At 47.4% G+C, this 20,876-nt stretch overlaps 1 protein-coding gene across 2 annotated transcripts in view; it reads left to right on the top strand.

The window, feature by feature from the left end:
* The window catches only part of LRBA (LPS responsive beige-like anchor protein), a 2,244,423-nt gene that overhangs the window by 1,653,552 nt on the left and 569,995 nt on the right, over positions 1–20,876 (top strand). For both annotated transcript variants that reach the window (XM_078676915.1, XM_078676916.1), the window contains exon 44: positions 14,402–14,514. In XM_078676915.1, the coding sequence (XP_078533041.1) occupies positions 14,402–14,514 (113 nt within the window). The remainder of the gene's footprint in view (positions 1–14,401; positions 14,515–20,876) is intronic.

Here is a 20,876-nt window from a genome sequence, read left to right as displayed (position 1 = left end):
TCGGGCTCCAACTCCTCAGGTAAGAGGCACAAGAAGTGGAAGAAGCAACACCGCTCTTCTGACTCCCCCAACGCTCGCGCGACGCGGCCGTGGGTTCGGGCGACACCGCCCACGCGGCTCCGCCGGAGCCGCAGACGTCGCGGCCTGCTCCATACCCACCGGTCCCTGGGCAGAACGGGACGCTAGAGATCGATGTCTTTCCCATGGCCATGAGGTCGCTCACTCCTCCGTCTGGTTCCGCGGTGCCTTCAGGCCCCGCGGTACCGACTGGGAGCCCAAGCGGGCCGGGTGCTTTGGTCCCGGCGCCGTCGGGTGCTTCGTCCCCAGCGCTGTCGGCGACTTCGTTCCCGACGCCGCAGGGCCCCGCCAGATCCATCGCATCCGGGTCGCCGCTGGTCGACCTAACGACCCCTCTGCCGGCGTCGACTCCTAGGGTGTTGCCCCCGATGCCGCACCCGGACGACGTCGTCCCCGATCCCCCCCCCCTCGATCCGGTTCCGGCGCCGGAACGGCATCGATCGACGCCGCATTCAACGTCGAGAGAAGTGCAATACTTCTATGATCCGGCCCCATCATTTGAACCCGAGTACCAGGAGATGGAGGGCGAGGCTGACTGGGAGGGGTCTGAGGACCCTCTGGCACGGGAGTGCCAGTCTTTTCAGGACTGGGCAGGTGAACTAGGGGAGGCCAGTGCTTTGGACACTTCGCCCGACACTAGGTTTGTCTCCCCTCCTACCGTGGCTACGGAGGAGGGGGCTGCCTACAGTGTGGTGTTAACGAGGGCAGCCAAGGCCTTGTGTCTTGAGCTCCCCGTCGTGGCCGTGAGGACTAACCTCCTCACTGAGCTCCTCAAACCGCAGGCAAGCTGTTCGGAACCTCTGATGCCGTTCAATGAGACCTTAACTGACGTTCTGTTGGGCACTTGGTCCAGGCCCGCTACAGGTCCCCCTGTAGATAGGAACGTGGCCAGACGCCACCGCCCGCCCCCGGGTGACCCTTGTTTCCTGACCACCCACCCCACCCCGAGAGCCTGGTTATCCAGGCCTCTAATTCCCAGACCGCATTCCAGACAGCTCCCCCTGATCGGCAATCCAAAAGATATGAACAGTATGGAAAAAAGATGTTCTCACTTAGTTTGGGGTTGCAGTCGGTCAACACCGCTTGCCTTTTGGGCCATTATACCCACTCTCTGTGGGTCACGGTCGCGGATGTGCTGCCACAATGCCCGGAGGAGGCCCGGGTTAAACTCGCCCAAGCCCTTGCTGAGGGGTGAGATGCGGCATGGTATTCCATTCGATGTGGGCTGGATACCACAGACTTGCTAGGCAGGGCGATTGCAACGATGGTGGCGGTTTGCCGCCAAGCCTGGCTGTGGTCCGCCAATTTTTCGGCTGATGTCCAGAACACCCTTATGGACATGCCGTTTGATGGCCGTCGCCTCTTTGGCGACAAGGCAGACAGTGCGCTTGAGCGCTTTAAGGACTCCAGGGCTACTGCCAAGTCCTTGGGCCTGTCGGCCCCGTGCCAGCAAACTGCTGCTTTTCGCTCCTTTTGTGCCCAAGGAAGGGGCACCCCCACACGTCCTGCCAGCCACGGGCGGCAGACTAACATCCAGTGCGGTGGCGGACGTGGTAACTGCCGTGGCGGTGCCAGGGGACAACGGCGAGGCCAGTCCACATCCACCCCCGCAGCATCCGCCTCAAAGCCTTCCTAGTCCGAGCTTTCAGGCCCATTTAACGCCAGTGGGGGGCAGAGTTTGCCATCACCTCCTCCACTGGCGCGACATCACATTGGACAGGTGGGTGCTGGAAATCGTCTGTATGGGGCTACTCCCTCTCCTTCGAGGCGACCCCTTCAGCCATGCCACCGCAATACCACCGCGTGTCGGGGGATCACTTTCAACTTCTGCAAGAGGAAGTTACGGCCTTCTTGGCCAAGGGGGCCATCAAGCGCGTTCCTGGGCCAGAAGTAGGGTGTGGTTATTACTCCCACTTCTTTCTGGTTCCGAAGAAGGGCAAAGGGGGCCTACGCCCAATCTTGGACCTGCGGAACGTCAACGGCTTCCTCCGGAAAGAGAAGTTCAAGATGCTGACTCTGGCTCAGGTCTTAGCTGGCCTAGACCTGGGAGACTGGATGGTAGCGTTGGACTTGCAGGGCGCTTATTTTCACATCCCTGTCCTGCCGGCCCACCGGCCCTACCTGCGGTTCACGGTAGGCCACGAGCACTTTCTGTTTACCGTGCTCCCCTTCAGCCTTACCAGCGCCCCTCGGGTGTTGACGAAAGTGATGGCGGTGGTCGCAGCTCATCTGCACAGATATGGGGTGTCAGTCTTCCCCTATCTCGGCGACTGGTTGTTGAAGGCGGGCTCGCCCCAGACAGTCGTCAGCCACCTCCAGACTACGGCCGACCTCCTGCACCTGCTGGGGTTCTCCATCAATGTGCCGCAGTCCCACCTGTGCCCCTCTCAGAAGCTCCTCTTCAACGGAGCGGTTCTAGACTCGGCGCAGTTTCGGGTTTATCCTCCCGAACAGCGGGTTCGGGATATTCAGGCTCTGATTCCGATCTTTCAGCCTTTAACCCGAGTCTCGGTCAGGTTGACGCTGCGGCTTCTGGGGCTGATGGCCTCCTGCATCCTTCTGGTGCATCACGTCAGGTGGCGGATGTGGGCTCTGCAGTGGGATCTGAAGTTTCAGTGGGCCCAGCATCAGGGCAACCTGTCCGACCATGTTCTGACCTCGGAGGGTACTGCAAGACAGTTGCAGTGGTGGCTCACGGACCGCGCTTGGGTCAGCGGCAGATCCCTCTCCCTTCCCCAACCGGAGCACATAGTTGTGACGGACGCGTTCCTCCTGGGCTGGGGGGGCCACATGGGAGAGGCGGAGATCAGATGCCTCTGGTCTCCGGCGGAGTCCCAGCTCCACATCAACCTTCTGGAGCTGCGGGCGATCCGACTTGCACTGAAAGCATTCCTCCCCTCGGTCTGGGGGAGTGTAGAGCAGGTGTTCACGGACAACACCACCGCCATGTGGTACTCCAACAAACAGGGCGGGGTGGGGTCGTGGACCCTATGCCAGGAGGCTCTGCGTCTCTGGCAGTGGCTGGAACCTCAGGGCGTGACCCTGGTGGTTCAACACCTGGCAGGTTCCCTGAACGCCAGGGCGGACAAACTCAGCCATCGGTGCATGATGGATCACGAATGGCGTCTGAACTCGGACGTGGCGCAAGACCTCTTTCAGCAGTGGGGAGAGCCTTGGTTAGATCTATTCGCCACAGAAGAGAACTCGCAATGTCATCAATTCTGCTCTTTGGAATTTCCAAGGCGGCTCTCGCTCAGAGACGCTTTTCGTCGCGAGTGGAGCTGCGTCTGTTGTACGCCTTTCCGCCTATACCACTTCTGCCCAGAGTGCTGAAGAAGATCAGGCGAGACCAGGCCCAAGTCATCCTTGTGGCTCCGGACTGGGCACGAAGATAAGGGTATCCCGAGCTACTCAGCATGTCAGTCGATCACGCCGATTCGTCTGCCTCTTCAGGAGGACCTTCTGTCGCAGCAGCAGGGGACGGTCCTCCACCCGAACCTGTCCAGCCTCCACATCCATGCGTGGAGATTGAGCGGCGCCAGTTGAGGCCATTTGTCTTGCCTCCTCAAGTCTGCGATGTGATTCTGGCAGGCAGGCGTCCCTCCACAAAATCAGTATACGCCTGCGGGTGGAACAAATTTGTGGCATGGTGCACAGCAAAGGCTGTGGTCCACTCTCTGCCCCCCTTTCTGAGGTTCTCCTCTTTCTTTCTCTTGCCCAGCAGGGCTCTGCTCTGGGCACTCTTAAGGGCTCCCTCTCTGCGATTTCCGCCTTCTTAAGGCTCCCTGATCAGCCCTCTCTTTTCAAGTCCCCAGTTGTAAATAAGTTCTTGAAGGGCATCACTCATATGTTTCCCCCTATTCCGTTTGTGATGCCTCAGTGGGACTTGAATCTTGTTCTGACTTATCTGATGTGCGTTCACTTCGAGCCACTTCATAACTGTCCTCTTCATCTTCTCACTCTTAAGACTGCATTCCTGGTTGCCATCACCTCTGCCAGGAGAGTAAGTGAGCTCCAGGCTCTTTCTATACAACCTCCTTTCCTTTCTGTCCATCCGGACAAAGTTGTGTTGCGGACACGGCCCTCTTTCCTGCCCAAGGTAGTCACAACATTCCACATCGGGCAGTCCATCACCTTGCCCACCTTCTTTCCGCCTCCGCATCCCTCGAAAGAGGACGAGATGCTCCACCGTCTGGACCCAAAACTTGCGCTCTCATACTTTCTGGATCGCACACGCCAGTTCCGGGTGGATGACCAACGCTTTGTTGGTTACGTGGGTGCTAATAAGGGACGGGCGGTGCACAAACGGACCATTTCTCGATGGGTGTATCAAGGCTTGTTATTCACTGACTAAAAAGGAGTCTCCTGTGTGTCTGCGTGCCCATTCCACTCGGGCCACGGCGGCTTCTTCTGCCCTGGGTCGGGGAGTCCCCTTGCAGGCCATCTGTCAGGCAGCTACGTGGGCCTCGCTGCACACGTTCGCAAGACACTACTGCCTGGACAGCCAAGTCGGGGTTGGTATTGCTGCGGTATCTATTCTAAGGTAAGGAATCTAATACTAACCTGTTTCTTTCAGATGCACAAGTTACTTACATTCGGTAACGATATATCTGTTAGAAACAGTAGTTAGTATTAGATTCCTTACCACCCCACCCATCCTCCCTGTTCTGCAAACCGATATCTAGGGTTAAGGTCATCCCTTTTCAGGGCCCTAGTTTTATGGCACCAGTGTTGGTTTTTATCATGGCTCTGCGTTTCTGGCGCGGAAAAGCTGTGTATAAGAACTGACATCAACGCGCGAGGGGGATGTCTAAGTACTCCGGCGACGTCATCCTGGCGCCGACGACGGACGCGGAGCCGCAGACGACGCCTACCGACACGCAGGGGTACTGCTACACAAAAGTTTCCGGATCCAGACTGACACCTGGGTATATTCTAAGGTAAGGAATCTAATACTAACTACTGTTTCTTACAGATATATCGTTACCGAACGTAAGTAACTTGTGCGTCTTGGACATTCAGGCTATGATTCCGATCTTTCAGCCTCTGTCCCGGGTTTCGGACAGGATGACCCTTCGTCTACTGGGTCTGATGGCCTCCTGCTGGTGGAGCATGCCAGATGGCATATGTGGGCTCTGCAGTGGGACCTGAAGTTCCAGTGGGCACAGCATCAGGGCAACCTGTCTGATCATGTCCTGATCTCAGAGGGCACTACACGGCAATTGCAGTGGTGGCTCACAAATCACAATTGGGTCAATGGCAGATCCCTCTCACTTCCCCAACCGGAACATACAGTTGTGACGGATGCGTCCCTTCTGAGATGGGATGGCCACATGGGGAGGTGTAGATCAGAGGCGTCTGGTCTCCGGCGGAGTCAAAGCTCCACATCAATCTTCTTAACTTCGTGCAATCCGACTTGCACTGAAGGCATTCCTTCCTTCTGTAATAGGAAGAGTAATGCAGGTGTTTACCGACAACACCACTGCCATGTGGTACTGCAACAAACAGGGCGTGGTGGGGTCGTGGACCCTTTGCCAAGAGGCTCTGCGCCTCTGGGCTTGGCTGGAACATCAGGGCATGTCCCTGGTGGTTCAACACCTGGCAGGTTCTCTGCTGGTGCATGATGGATCACGAATGGCGTCTGAACTCGGACGTGGTGCAAGGTCTCCTTCAGCGATGGGTAGAGCCTTGGTTAGATCTATTTGCCACCGAAGAGAATGCGCAATGTCATCAGTTCTGCGCGCTGGTGTTTCCAATGCGGCACTCGCTCGACAACGCTTTTCATTGCAAGTGAAGTTGTGGTCTGTTGTACCCCGTTCCACCCAATCCACTTCTGCCCAGAGTGCTGAAGATCAGGCGCGACTGGGCCGAAGTCATCCTTGTGGCTCCGGACTGGGCTCGAAGAGTATAGTTTCCCGAGCTACTCAGTGTGAGCATCTATCCCCTGATCCGTCTGCCTCTTCGGGGGGATCTTCTGTCACAGCAGCACGGGTCGGTCTTCCACCCGAGCCTGTCCAGTCTCCACCTCCTTGCGTGGAGATTGAGCGGCGGCAGTTGACGTCTTTCAACCTGCCTCCCGAAGTCTGTAATGTTATCTTGTTATTCCCCTGCAGGTGGAATAAGTCTGTGGCATGGTGCACAGCAAAGGCTGTGGGTCCCCTTTGTGCCCCTCTTTCAAAGGTTCTGCTTTTTCTTCTCTCCTTGGCCCAGCAGGGCTCTGCTCTGGGCACTATCAAGGGCTGTCTCTCGGCCATTTCTGCCTTTTTAAGGCTTCCAGATCAGCCTTCTTTTTTCAAGTCCCCTGTTGTAAATAGATTCTTGAAAGGCATCACGCACATGTTTGATCCTTTTCCTTTCGTGATGCCTCAGTGGGACTTGAATCTGGTTCTTACTTTTCTTATGTGTTCTCCCTTTGAGCCACTTCACAATTGCCCTCTTCTTCTCCTCACTCTAAAGACTGCTTTCCTGGTTGCCATCACCTCTGCCAGAAGGGTGAGTGAGCTCCAGGTTCTTTCTTCTAAGCCTCCTTTTCTCTCTGTTCATCCTGACAAAGTTGTTCTAAGGACTCGTCCTTCTTTTCTGCCAAAGGTTGTCACTGCCTTTCACATCGGGCTGACCATCACTTTGCCCACCTTCTTTCCTCCTATGTCTCCCTCAAAAGAGGAAGAGAGCCTCCACCGTCTGGACCCAAAAGTGCGCTCTCTTTCTATCTGAACCGCACACAACAGTTCCAGGTGAATGACCAGCTCTTTGTTGCATACGTGGGCGCCAAGAAAAGTCGGATGTGCACAAGCGGACCAACTCTCGGTGGGTCGTTGTGTGCATAAAGGCTTGTTACTCCTTGGCTAAAAAGGAGCCTCCAGGGGAGTTGCCCGCCCACTCTACCAGGGCGATGGCAGCCACTACTGCTCTGGGACGAGGAGTTCCCTTGCTTGACATCTGTCAGGCAGCTACGTGGGCCTCGCTGCACACGTTTACTAAGCACTACTGCCTAGAAAGCAAAGTCCGGAGGGACGGCTTCTTTGGCCGTTCTGTTCTCCAGGACTTTCTGGTGTGATCTTGGTTCGCAGACCCACCACCCGGGTTGGTATTACTGGGGTAACTATTCGAAGGTAAGGAACCTATCACTACGTGTTTCTTTCAGATGCACAAGTTACTTACCTTCGGTAACGATATATCTGTAAGAAACATTAGTAGTGATAGATTCCTTACCGCCCTTCCCATCTTCCCCGTTCTGCGAACTGATTTATAGGGTTTAAGTCATCCTTTTCAGGGCCCTAGTTTCATGACACCAGTGGTCAGTTTCTTGCATGGCTCTGCGTTCCTGGCGCTAAAAGTCGTATACAGAACTGACGTCATTGCGCGTGGGCGGGTCTAAGTAGCTCCAGCCACGTCATCCCGGCGCCAACGACGTACGCGGAGCCGCACGACAATGCCTACAGATGCACAGGGGTACTGCTGAAAGAAAACTTTCCGGATCCAGTCTGACACTTGGGGGTAATTCTAAGGTAAGGAATCTATCACTACTAATGTTTCTTACAGATATATTGTTACAGAAGGAAAGTAACTTGTGCATTAAAGTCAGTAGGCTTTTATGGGTGTATTGTTATTACTCTATATTAAAGCCTACAGATAAACATTTTGTTACAACCTCTCCGCAGGGAAGGATGTTGGTTATCCTCTCTAGCAACTACTGGACTTTGGAGATTTTCACTTTAATAATTCTTACCATAAGCAGTTCTTACCATATTAGGGGAAACGATTTAGCCTTATGGCTAGAGCAGTCAACCTCGAAGCTGGGGAACTGGGATGCTCAACATCCTGTGATTCTGGGCAAATCCCTTAATCCCTAGCCCTGCCCCTGCTATTCTGTAGTGCTGAAAGAAGGATGGATATTTGTTAATGATGACAATGATGGCCTTAGCACAGGCAATCTAATGAGTGGTATCTAGACCAGGAGACAAAATCTGCGTTTATCTGCATCTTGCCCATCCTGAGCTAAGAACCTCAAGCATCACGGGCAAACCCTTCAGGTCCTCCAACATCACAGTCAAACCCTTATGTGCCATGTTCCGAAGGGTGTGACAATAGTAGGCCAAAAGGCAACAGGAATTCAATCCATGCAGCAATAGACACTTTGTCTGGTGGAGTGCACAGAAAAGAATTTGTATTGACCCTATCTCCTGCTGATGGCCTGTGTCTTTCAGCGATAGCAAGAATCACTGCTGGGGCCAAAAAGGGTTCCAACCAAGACACCAAAATGGGGCAAGTGATACCTCAATGGATTTATTTATTTATTTTATTTTTTTGAAAGGTTTTATATAGCGCTGGCTAGACCCGGAGGTATCAGAGCGCTTTGCATGAGTATCAGACCATAGTTGCATGTTACATCGTTATAAAGGTTACATAGTTATTAGAGCATAGCTACATAGTTACATGTTAGGTCGAGACAAGCAATAAGGACAATATGCGTAAGGAAAAAAAAGCAGGCCAGGGGAGAGATTCAGGGTAGAGGGGGTAGGAGCATGGGAAGTAGACAGCGAATGAAGGAGGGTAAGAGGAGGGGGAGGATGAGAGAGAGGCAGCATGAACGAAGAGGGGTAGGGTGACGGGGGCACAAACCGGTAGACGATTAATAGCTGCGTCCAAAGTCCAGTAATCTGTGATCCCAGGGGAAGTGGTATCATTCCCCTAACTCCTTTGCGAGAGGCTCCCTTTATTCAGTGGACTCTCTGAGGGGTCTATGAGACTCCAAGGCCTACCTACTGGATCCTTCCCCAAAAAGGTGAGAGGGAGTGCTTTGGCAAGGGGTGCCATACCATACCTCAACTGTGAGTTGCTCCCTTAGCGCTGTGGACTCTCTGAGGGATCACTGAGACTCCAAAGTATAAGTACATTGGATCTTTCCCCCACAAGGGGAGAAGGAGTGCTTAGTTAAAGGGCACAAGAGACGGGGGGATAGGCGGCATAGCAGGCAAGGGGAGAGATTAAAGAGAGATGGGGATTGGGGCAGAGGAAGTAGACAAAGTATGAAAGAGGGAAAGCGGTAGGGGAGGGTGAGAGAGAGCATGAAACGGGGAGGAGGGGGCACAAACCAGTAAACGGGTAAAAACATCGTCCAAGGTCCGGTAAGCTGTGATCCCTGGGGAAGTGGTATCATTCCCACATTTCCGCTGCGTGAGGCTCCCTTTATGCAGTTGACTCTATCAGAGGGGTCTCTGAGACTCCAAGGCCTACCTACTGGATCCTTCCCCAACAAGGGGAGAGGGAGTACTTTGGTAAGGGGCACATACCATGACTCAGCTATGCATGGTTCCCTTGATGCTGTGGATTCTCTCAGAGGTGTCACTGAGACTCCAGAGTAAGAATATTGGATCTTTCCCCCAACAAGGGGAGAAGGAATGCTTAGTCAAAGGGCAACAAGGGGCAGGGGAACTAGGAGCGGGTTGGAACTGGCAGGTCAACAGACGGGGAAAAAACGGCAAAGAAAAATCGCATTAATTACAGAAAGATTACACATTCAATACCAGGGTAAATTAGCGATCCTGAAAAAGACAGGATCCACGAAAGGCAAAGGTCAGAGAGGACAAAGGGAGGGAGTATATATAGCGCTGGCTAGACCCGGAGGTATCAGAGCGCTCTACATAAGGAAACATCAGGTTTCAAGTTGCAAAAATATTCACATTAATTACAGAATGAAAACATATTAAAAACAGGAGTTTTTATCGGAACAAGAAAATCAAAATCCAAAAAGAGGCCAGGGAGAGCTGGGAGTCCATAGGAAGGAGAAGTGTGGCTCAATGTTTAGAGCGGCAGACCCTGATGCAGAAGTCTAGCCCGGGACCAGGGTTCAATTCCCCGCCTCGGCGGGTCTTGGACTCAAAATTCCACGGACCTGATAATTCTCGCCTCGGTGCCTATTCCAATCATGGAGTCCCACTCTGCAACTCTGGGCAATAACTTGCTTAATCTCCACAACGGCCCCCACAACGCTAAGGATACCTGGCCTACACCTTGGGGGTGCCCTGGAGTGGACACCTCACAGGGAAAGCCAGGATGGGTTCCACAGCGGTATTCGTACAAGCGCCTTGAGACCCTTGCGGGTGAGTAGTGCGCTATACAAGTATCAATTTACATTTAGTAAGCAACGGAGAAAGAGACAATACATATGTCCAAAGTCCTGCTGGGTAGGTGACGGCCATAGCGGGGTGCCAGAGCCAGTCACCCCTATAGCTGAGCGAAGCAGCTCCACCGGGAATCGGTCATGGCAAAATGGGGCTCAAAAGTGCAATGTCTGGGTTGAGGAATCGCTGTAGGCAGGTTAGTTTGGTCTCTTCAGTTAGGAGAGGCTATCTGAAACCTCTGCTGCCCACCAAACTACTACCACAAATGAGGCACTTTCCTCTGTCATGGGCACCCAGCATCATCATTAGGTGACCCTCCTGGAAGCACTCCACCTGATGTTCCAGGGACAACCAGGCAGCAATGATGAACCTGTCCTTTGATTCCTTAACACTCATTAGGGTGGAAACTATCTAACCACAGCTTCCTCATTCCGCGCTCTGTGGAATGGTCTCTTTTCTCATCAAAAAGTTCACGATTTAGAAATCTGCTCACCGCTACTCTTGATTATTGTTGGACTCTGTGTCAAGGACGTGGACAGAGTCAAGAAAGAAAATGACGTTGATGTATAGAGGTGGCACTTACATGTGGCTCAGTTCTATTCTTTCGGGGCGGTACTAAGTCAGCATGGTGCTGCACGGCACAACCAACCAGCATGGGAGCAATGCTGAGTTAAATCTTCTGGATCCAGTCCAGATTTCGTCTGGGGATATTCTAAATGTCAGGGATCTGCATTTGGAGCTTTTCCAAAGGTAAGCAACTTGTTGGTGTGTGAGAATAACCATTCGTTAAGTGTTGGCAAGTGGTCCTCACATAGAAGAATTTCACACTGATATTTTGAAATGGATTAAATAGAAGAACTGCTGACGGCTAGACTAGACCTGATAATAAGGCTATTAAAGAAATGAATTAATGGAGAGAGTTGGTTAGAGAACTTTTGTTTTCCAGCCATGCACTTCATTCATACTTTAGTGACGGAAATAGTTTCTTCTGAAATATTTGTTAGATGTATTTTTGTCATACATGCTGTACTGTATACAATATTGTATAAGTCACTAAAGCTAAGTGCTGGTACGAGTGCCTCACTGTTAATAAAGGAAACTGCGTGATTAACAAGTATTTCTTTTTTGCATTGTACATGTATCAAACATAGAAAAACATACGAACTGTATGTATGAGAGCGCCAAATACCTTATTTTCTTATGCCAGGCTTAACTGCAGTTAAACTGGCGCAAGATCCTACGTTTTTTTCGTTCTTGGTGCCCTATTTACTGTCCGATTGTATAAATGGTTATAATCCTATCTTATGTCTGCCGCTTAACGCATCCCTACATTACGTTCTAGGCTCAGTGTGGTATTCATTTTGTGAGGACTGGCTTTCAATTAGGAGAGGCATTTAACTCGTGATATACAGGTGTGTGTGTGTAAATATATGCACGTGTGTATTAACATATGTTCCTTTAAAAAAATACTTAGTGTGGCTTTACTATTGCAATGCAAAATCATTTTTTCCCCTTAAATTCACCAGTTAAGGTAATCTGTGCACACTACGACTCATGCCCTCGTTCTGCACCAGTCCTGAGCCCCCACAGTATCGCGATGGTATCTCAAGTATATCGATGTTATCGACCTCTGCAATGTCCTCCCTGCGTCCTAGCCATAGAGCATGATTTTAGGATGTCCGAAAGAATCGCGTATTGAATACATGTGCATTGCTTCAGGTGTGAAGCGGGAGACATGCGTTTTGAGTGGAATCCTGAAAATCTGTCTAGTTTGTGGCTCTTGGGCACTGGGGCGGTGCTCCCGCTTTGCAGGAGGAATACTTAATTTGTTCTGTAACTCAAGATGCTTCATGCAACTTTACGCATGAGCCACAATATATTTACACCCATCGGGGATATTCAGATAGCTATCATACATCTCTGTGATATTTCAGCAACATAAATGTCATGGCTTAGATAAATAAATGCCTGTGAGGGTATCTCTTGCTGTGGTTGCAGTGTGCCTGTCAAATTACTAAGAAACAGATAGTCTTAAGAAACATGATTTAATGCTGTTCCATGCATTTAAAGGATAAAAATGAATAGTGACCACGTGTCTCTGCACCATCTTCAGAGGAACATTGCAGGCATCTTTCTTTGACATACACTTCAAAAGCTTGAGCGTTCACTTTTTTATGCTTAATTATTTGCACTGGGGAAAAAGAGAGATTCACACCGTACTACAAAATTGGTTCAAGAATAACTGTATGGAAATAAATCATGCAATGGAAAGCAGAATAACATACAAAAATTTGCGACTTCATAGACCAGCGCAGTGCACACATCATGACTCCACATAGATGTCATATGTTATACAATTCAGGTCTAATGGTACTATCTTTATCTTGAATCCATATGCTTAATATTCGGATTAGCCTTATAAAATTTAATGTATTGTATTCATATAAAAATTGCTAAAAAGAGCCAAATGGATATTTTGACACAGCAGCATGTTTTCTGTTAGGAATCCCTGTCTAATTGTTGTTGCCAAATTTTAGTGTTGTGCTCTTCTGTTGTCTAAGGAACTTGAGAATTGTCTTTGAAACAGATGAACCTGTTTGTAGTTTCCTGAAGCCCTGCTCATTTTTCATGTGTTGTGCTAAAGATGGGCATACCAAATATTAGGCCCTCTGATATCAGAGGTTCTCCTTTCTCACAATTGGATGTTGTTTCTTCTAAATTAGAGGTGAGCTAATGATGGACTCTGAGAACAAAGGTCATTGGGGCATTAGACGAGAAAAGGTTTCCCAAGAAAAAAGTCAAATCACATTTATGCTCCCATAAGCTCTCCAAGGTACATAGGTGGGTCTGGTTTGCTAAGTGTGTACACGAGGAGTAAATTTCAGCCTTCCTGGATGCTGCAAAATGAAATCTATCCATCTAGCCACCATCCTCTTTCACGTGACTCAGTCTCTTCCCTTGGGTGTATTTCATTCCGTTTTTAGTATTACACCTCCATCATTAATTCCTCGTTTTTCAGCCTAAGCTCAAACTCGACTCACTTGCTATGCATCAAAATTCAACAAACCTGGTCCTTTCAAGAATGGACACTGCTCGCAGACCTCCCTTTCTGATGGATACTTCTAACTGCCGATTCCTTGCCTTGTGAGGATTTGGAAGACTGATACTGCGGAGTCCATGACAAACTTTGCCTATCCAGTAACAGTCTTGCCAGTCCTTATGCGGTGGAGTTCGGGGATCTGGTCGACGAGCGTCCAGGCACCCAGGGGTAATAAATTAACCAATGTAACCACACCCCGCTATTGCCACTGCTGCCAAACCTCTTAAGATTGCCCTCAGCCGCACACTGTTACCCAGTTCGAGGCCAGATAAGCTATTACCTCCAAGGGTGGCAAAGCATCACTTCAGACAGATGAGTGTTTAAATTGTCCAATGCATCTGATGTGTGTAGCGAGGTAGTTGCAACATGGAGTCCTGGTAGTTGTCGTTCAAATTACTGACTCAACTGTTGTAGGTCTGACTTTATATATACCAAGACCAGTTTCTACTTATTACCAACCGACCCATAATGAGGATAATATTCTGGGATTCAAGTATATGCATCTTAAGACGTCAGTCCATAATGCACTTTTACGAAGAGATATTTAAACATCCATCCAGTGCCCAACTCCACCCTTCAATCCAGGACACATTTTAATGGCTACACAACCTTAAAAGTCACCCATATTTATAATGAATTTTCCAAGTAATCTATAAAAGAGGATGCAGTGCAATAATTTGTTACACATCCATTTTTTTTATGAGTTTATTAGTTGAGCATTCACACTGCTGTGCGGCATGTCTGTGAACCAAGAGAGAGGAGAGAAGGGAATAGTATACATTGTCATTCCAGAACACGTGAATTTTCTTAGTTCTTTTGGACCTCAGTTGATCTAGTTTAAATGTGTAAGGCTGTAAGGAAGGTGTTGTGGAGCGAGGAGCCTTACACGTGGAAGGATATATCCTCAGAGCCATAGCACTTTGGTTGAAAACCTGCCAAAAAGCATAAGTAAAGTGAGGACTAGGGGTTGTACTGTTGCACTCCCCATTAACCTTTATGAATCTAAGTTAGAATGGTAATGATAGGGTTTGCTTGCTCTTGTCTTCGGAAGCTAGTTCTTGCTTGTGATTGGCTAAACCTCATTTTGTTCTTTCAACAGGTCGTTCTTACAACGATATCAATCAGTACCCAGTGTTTCCATGGGTCATAACTAATTACGATTCCGAAGAGCTGGATCTTACTCTTCCAAGCAATTTCAGAGATTTGTCTAAGGTTTGGACTTTTACATTTGTATTGTTGTATGACCATGTTGCTTCCACACCTGCAAAAATAGTTGTCTTTTATTACAATTCAATGCGCATTGTTTCATGACATTCTAAAGACACTGAGGAGCATTTTATAAAATGGAATCTACCACACTACCAGTGCTTGTGCCATACATTTGCACTAGACGTGTGGGCATAGGTAGCTAGGTCTAAAAATCTTGAACACCCTAGGACCAAATCAACATCCCTCTGAATTATTCTGTCCACTGTTTATTCCAGCGGTTCTTATCCTTGTGACTTCTGAGGAACCCCACTGAATCACTACTGAAAGCCAGGGACCCCACACTAAGCGATTTCTATAATTTGAACCGCCTAACATTATACAAAAATACAGAAACAAATATAGATCAGACAAATAACCAAAAAATGAAATATTTTATTTAATTCACAAAGCAAAACATACAAAAATCAAAATTTTAATGGGAAGGTAGGAGCTCTTCAAAATGTGATTTTATTTCTCAAAACTGAAGCAATATGCGGGACCCTAGCAGTTCACTTTGTCTTTGTTGCACTTAATACATGCTCTTTTAGTCCTCGGATACTAGTGTTTCAATTGAGGCCACCGGTTGCTCATAACAGAATCCTTTTACTATACAGCTCTCACAATTCATGCTAAGGATGCCATCTCATTTTTTTGCTTCCAGTTTCAAAGCCCTCCATAGTTAAGGAGTCTTTTAATATTTTGAATTTAACAATGTGCTTTTCATTTATATATACTTTATTAATCGTATTTAATTTTGTAAGCAGTTGTGGACCCCCTAAATAGGCATCACAGACCTCAGGGGGTCCACGGACCACAGGTTAAGAAACACTGGTCTATGCCAAAGACTCCAAAAAGAATAACATCCACACAAATCCCTTAATCAAAGCATTCTGATGGCCAGTTACTGAGAGATTCTTTAATAGGTCAGGCTGCAGGAAAACCTCTTAAATGTGGTGTCTGTTTCCTCCTTCAGATACATTCTTTGAGGCTTGGGACGAGAAAACATCTGAATTGAATGCAGAATATGCTTTGTCTACTGATACTGAGTTCAGTCTCCCTCAGCTTGCATCAGAACCTGATCGCCTCAATAACAGAGAAGAACAAGCATTTGCAATGCAATAGGTTTCGCATTTGCAAGATTTTGACCTTATTTGCATTGTAAATGACAATGCCTTTTATTATTTGTGTTTAAAAAACCTGCAATAATAAAAGGCATTATTATTTACAATACCAATAGGTCAAAGTTTCTAAAATGCAAGACCTATTGCATTGCAAATGCTTCTTGTTTACAAGTGCCCTATGCTGGCTTATACTTTAATAGTGGTCACGCCTCTTTCTTTAGACGAGCTGTGTCTAAAGAAAGGTCCGCGGCTGCTATTAAACTGAAAGCGCGGTATGGAGTGCTTTTACTAAAAAAAAAAAAGCATTTTTTTATCAAGTTGACAAATGCATGTTTTTGTTTTGTAAAAGTGCCCGTGAATGAGCACATGGCGTGCTGAATGTTGCAGGATATCTTGTCGTGCCTGCAGTAAGAGAAATTCCTTAAAGAAAATAGTGCTTACAGAGTAAATAAGACATAACATGTAACAACCGAAGTAAAAGGGCCAGTCCTCATAGGAGGTTACAAATGAAGACAAGGCAGTACTTAGGAGAGACTATTTACCAATCAGAAACCAGCATTTACGAAGGATAATGACACAAGCCAGTGACCAATATGGGCGGAGAGTCAGCGGGGCTTCAAGTCCAATACAGCAGGCCTCGCAGAGCAGTGCATGCGCTCTCCAGGCTCGACCTAAAAAGGGAAATATGAAAAGAGTAAAGCAGCCTTCAGAGGCAGCATACCAGAATCAACACAGATTCCTTATTCATCCAAGACCGCCATTCCGACATTTTTCAGTGAGCTACCGGTATTCACAAGTCAGAGCCATGTTACCTATTGCTAGTTTCTTAAAGTTACTGGACTCCCGGAGAGATATTGGAGCTTCATGCAGATCATACTGTACCTTATTTATGGATTATATTTCTGTGTTTCTAGCAGCAACTAATGCACCTCTAGATCAGTTAGATTCAGTTTCTGATTTTCTAGAGTAAACTTCCTGCCCCAATTATTCTGTCACATATTGGTTACACGGAATGAAACAAGGGCTCTTTCGATGCTGTTCATATTTATTTGTTTTTATTTATTTGCGAGTTTTTATAGCGCTATGAATAGACTCCCGAAGGAGTATCTCCGCGCTGTTGGCAACCAGTAACGCAACTGACAAAGGAGCATTTCAATTAAAAAGAGAGTACTGTGAGGTTCCGAGTCCAGCAAATAAACAACTAAACTGAGCCAAACAGAAAGGTTTTCAGACATTTTCTGAATTGGAGGTGGTTATGACACTGTCTTAGTGAAAGTGGGAGGGAGTTCCAAAGATTAGGACCTACTACAGACAAGGCCCTACCACCTAGTCTGGATTTGGTTATCCTGGGAACATTCAGTAACAGCTGGTCACTGGATCTGAGGGATCGAATAGGGGCATAAGGAACAAACTTGCTGGCTAGATACTCTGGTCCCAATTGATTAAGTCCCTTATGGATAACGCAGCAGGTCTTGAACTTCACACGTTGGCGTATTGGTAGCCAGTGTAATTTTTGAAGTAATGGTTTGGAGGGGGATCTAGGAGGTACATGATTCAAACTCCTCATGCCAGCTATGCTTCTGAGACATCTTCCTCATCCTCTGTGGGTACAGCAGCCTCCACAAACATTTCGTCTCATATCTACTAAAGATTCTCTGTTGAATAAGTGTGTGGACGGGCTTGTACCAGTTGCATGGCAGCTAACTTTTATAATTGCATCACCCCATCATGACCGTTTAAGGCTTCTTGTTTGGTGTGTTTTTTGACACGCATAATGTGATGGTACTTCTAGGTGAATTTTGTTTTTGCTAATTTGATACTGTACACACAAGTGATGGAATTTTGCCTGATCACATGAACCCTTACAAAGAACTGCATGCACTTCATTGTAAATGGGTTGCTATTTTACTTTGGCAATGCTTTTAATACTTTCCATTCTTTATACTTTATTTTGTTGGTTATCTTTCTCTGTTATATCTTCGGGTTACAGTAATTCAAAGCAGTAGTACATATCAGGACAATAATTATCATGTTTTCGTGTGTTGTGCAGTAAAGCGAAAAAGGGTTTCTGTACCTGGTTTATGTACACTTCTGTGCTAGGAAGCACCTGTACTGTTATACCTGATGGGTATATTTATTTTTTTATTAACATTTTTAACATAAGAATATGTTCCCCACCGTTAGGTGCTTTATTTTCGTTTCCTTTTGAGACGCATGCCTGCAGTTAAAAAAAAAAAAAAAAAACATACATTGCTTTAGCTCGCCAAGACAAGACTAGTTTGCTTTGCCAAAGCTTGTTTATTTTTTACTTTGTCTACATTTCAGATGTCACAAGTTGGCGATAACACGCCGTCTGTACTCAGCGTCCAGTGCATATTTAATATCCCGTTCTCTCCTATAATTGTTTTGCTCTTGCTCAAAACGTAGTCAAACTGTTTCCTTGGTTTGCATCCCATCCTATATATTTGCATATTGTGCTTTTTCCTTCTGCCATAAAAGCACTCCAAGGGTTTAAGTCCTGACCCCTGAAAGAAACAACTACTGCAGCACAGATGAATCGGTATACTACTCAAGCCAAACGTAGAGCACAAGGCAAAATAGGATAATAAGCAGATACACACGATGGAGTTCACTGGATCCCAAATTCGGGACCAAACGCTCATTGAGATGGCAAATTCATGGACCCCAATTCTTAGCATGTTTTCTCATGCTGCCTCATCTCTGTTTGCAAAGGCCTTCAGGATATTGCATCTAGCTAACCTTTGTATTCACCTGCCCTCCACCAACACATCTCCTTCGCTTTAGAAATGTGAAAGGTCCCTTTTGGCCCCCAGCAGTCTCTGGTTATTAGAAATATTTGTATACAGAGTTGCATTCACATTTCCAATTGGTGGTAAGGGCTAACTTACAGCACAGCATTTTAGGGATAATTCTGCAAGAAGGCTTGAATTATACTAGAACCGTGAATGCAATGCTAAAAGTACTCCTCTGTGCGTCTTCTCAGGCAATAATGTGTATTTTCCGGATGCACAAACAAAGCTGTACCATGGTGTAAACTATGCAGCTAATTAAACTGCATAGCCCGGTCACAGGCTTAGAACGCTATTTATGTAGCCTTATAGCCCACTGCAGAGAGCTATACGGGTTGTTAACCCTGAACCCTCGTTATAGGCCCTGGACCCTCATTTTAAGCCTGACCTGCAGGAGAGGGCGTATGACAAGGGTAAGGTCCTTTAATAACAAGTATAGCATGAGGCAAAAGGACTATAAGACTCTTGGAATATTCCACCCGTAAGGTTAGAATGTTCTAAATTAAAAAGGGAGAAACAGAAAGACAAACATTGGAATATTGGAGCAGAATGCTTATATTAGCATTTATAAGCCCACAGCCACTTGAATGTCTGCAATGGAGCGCTCAACATTCCAGTTTTCTAATAATTGCTGTGCCTAAATGCAGATTTCTCATCTTGTGAATATCCCCAGACACCAGACTGGATCTGGAGGTATTTTTTTTAGGAACTTCTCCTGCATTTGGCACCATCAGACTCTACTATGACCCTGTATTGCTTCCGGAAGTGACGATGCTGAGCTATATATAGGTGCCACCCTTGCACAGTGCTTCTCCACTGTCAGTGTATCGGGTGTTGACAACAAGTATTCTGTAGACCAGAGCAATCTTTTTGCTATGAAGTTTTTCTGTTATGAGCTTGACCTTGAGTAGGTTAAAGTCTGGAGGTGATTCTGTTTCCCCGATACAATGGGGTGTTCCATAATTAGAAGTATCTAAAAAGAATTGGCTTCTGTATATCTAAAAATTAGTTGGGCCATGTGCTTCAAGATTTGGAGAAACTATTGTTGTCCTACCATGTAAGGCCTTAAAAGCTGGCTACCTAAAATAGCTGCATTCCCACCAGTTGTGGAGCAGTTCCCATCAGATGTCCATATCATCCATTCGCCCAACACATCATATCATTCCATGAATACTGTCCTGGTGACCTTATGAAGACCCTCCTTGACCTGTTTTTCATCGATGATATGGAGTAGGTGCATATCCCCAAGAATCCAGAGCTCAATTCTCGCTGGATCAGAGTCTGAAGTAAGTTGCCAGTCATTTACAGCAGTTAAATTGAATACACAGTCATATATAATAGCTTCAACCCTAATGCCTCCATACATCAATTTACAGCATTTGTCCATTGAGACCAGCAGCATCCTATGACCAAGCGAAACTAGTGAAGGTATGTAAGCATCTCAAAGAGGTGCACCATGTCCATATTACAAACAGCAAGAGCACCCCAGTTGTTCATGTCTGTCTTAGTAGACTTAATCCGAGGGGTTAGCTTACCCAGTTTGCTGCCTCTTCCTCAGCAACATATACTCCATGGTGATGAAAGCCACTGGTCTCCACCACAGGTTTAATCGGCGTGGTGACCACTTGCTCCTCTCTAAATTGGGTGCAGCACAAATGTGTTCCATTTAACTTGTAGGCCAGTTAATTGGTAAAAGAGATCAAGAATTTGGATTGCATGGTGGCCATGCAAAAAGTCCTGCACCAGCGCTTCTGTTACAATCCAGTCTGTGAGCGATTCAGGTAGTCACTGCAAATAATTGGGGTGGCAGAGGTCACTCCTGCTGAGTGGCCTTCCCCATCGCACTTTGTGGTGATGTCCCCCCCATTCACAATAACCCACGCCAAGGGTTTAATACAGGTTGTATAAATGTCAAGAACCCCAGTCCAGTCTTTATCTTTCAGAGGGCTGCAAATAAATAATTATTTTTGAGGGTATTAAAAGCTTTCTCTGGATTTACCAGGATGCATGGAGTGGCCTGGCATCAAGCCACTTAGGTTTGGAGGCATGAAGGTGCTCACAACTCTGAGCAGATGGTAGTCCTGCACCTACGCATTTCATTTCAGAGTGAGATAGGCCTATTTGATTGCCCCTGCGGGAAGACCGGCCTTTGGAATGACCAAAAACACTTTTCCATAGAGATCAAGGGAGTGTCTTGTTTAACAGCTCCTCCTGCTAGCTGTTGGGCTCTGGGGTCTTCCCTCATTTGAGCTCTTTGGGCGTAGAGACCATTCCTCTGCTTGAATTCATTCTCCAATATGTTTCTCGCTCTTTCGGAGAGCCTCATCTTCGGGTGATGTTGGGCAGATCCCAAATGAGCTTGACCAGAACCTTGTGTGGCTCTTAAGAATGAGCC

This window comes from Lissotriton helveticus, chromosome 2_1, assembly GCF_964261635.1.
Source record: "Lissotriton helveticus chromosome 2_1, aLisHel1.1, whole genome shotgun sequence".
NCBI lineage: Eukaryota > Metazoa > Chordata > Amphibia > Caudata > Salamandridae > Lissotriton > Lissotriton helveticus.
This window is presented reverse-complemented; position numbering and strand designations above follow the sequence as displayed.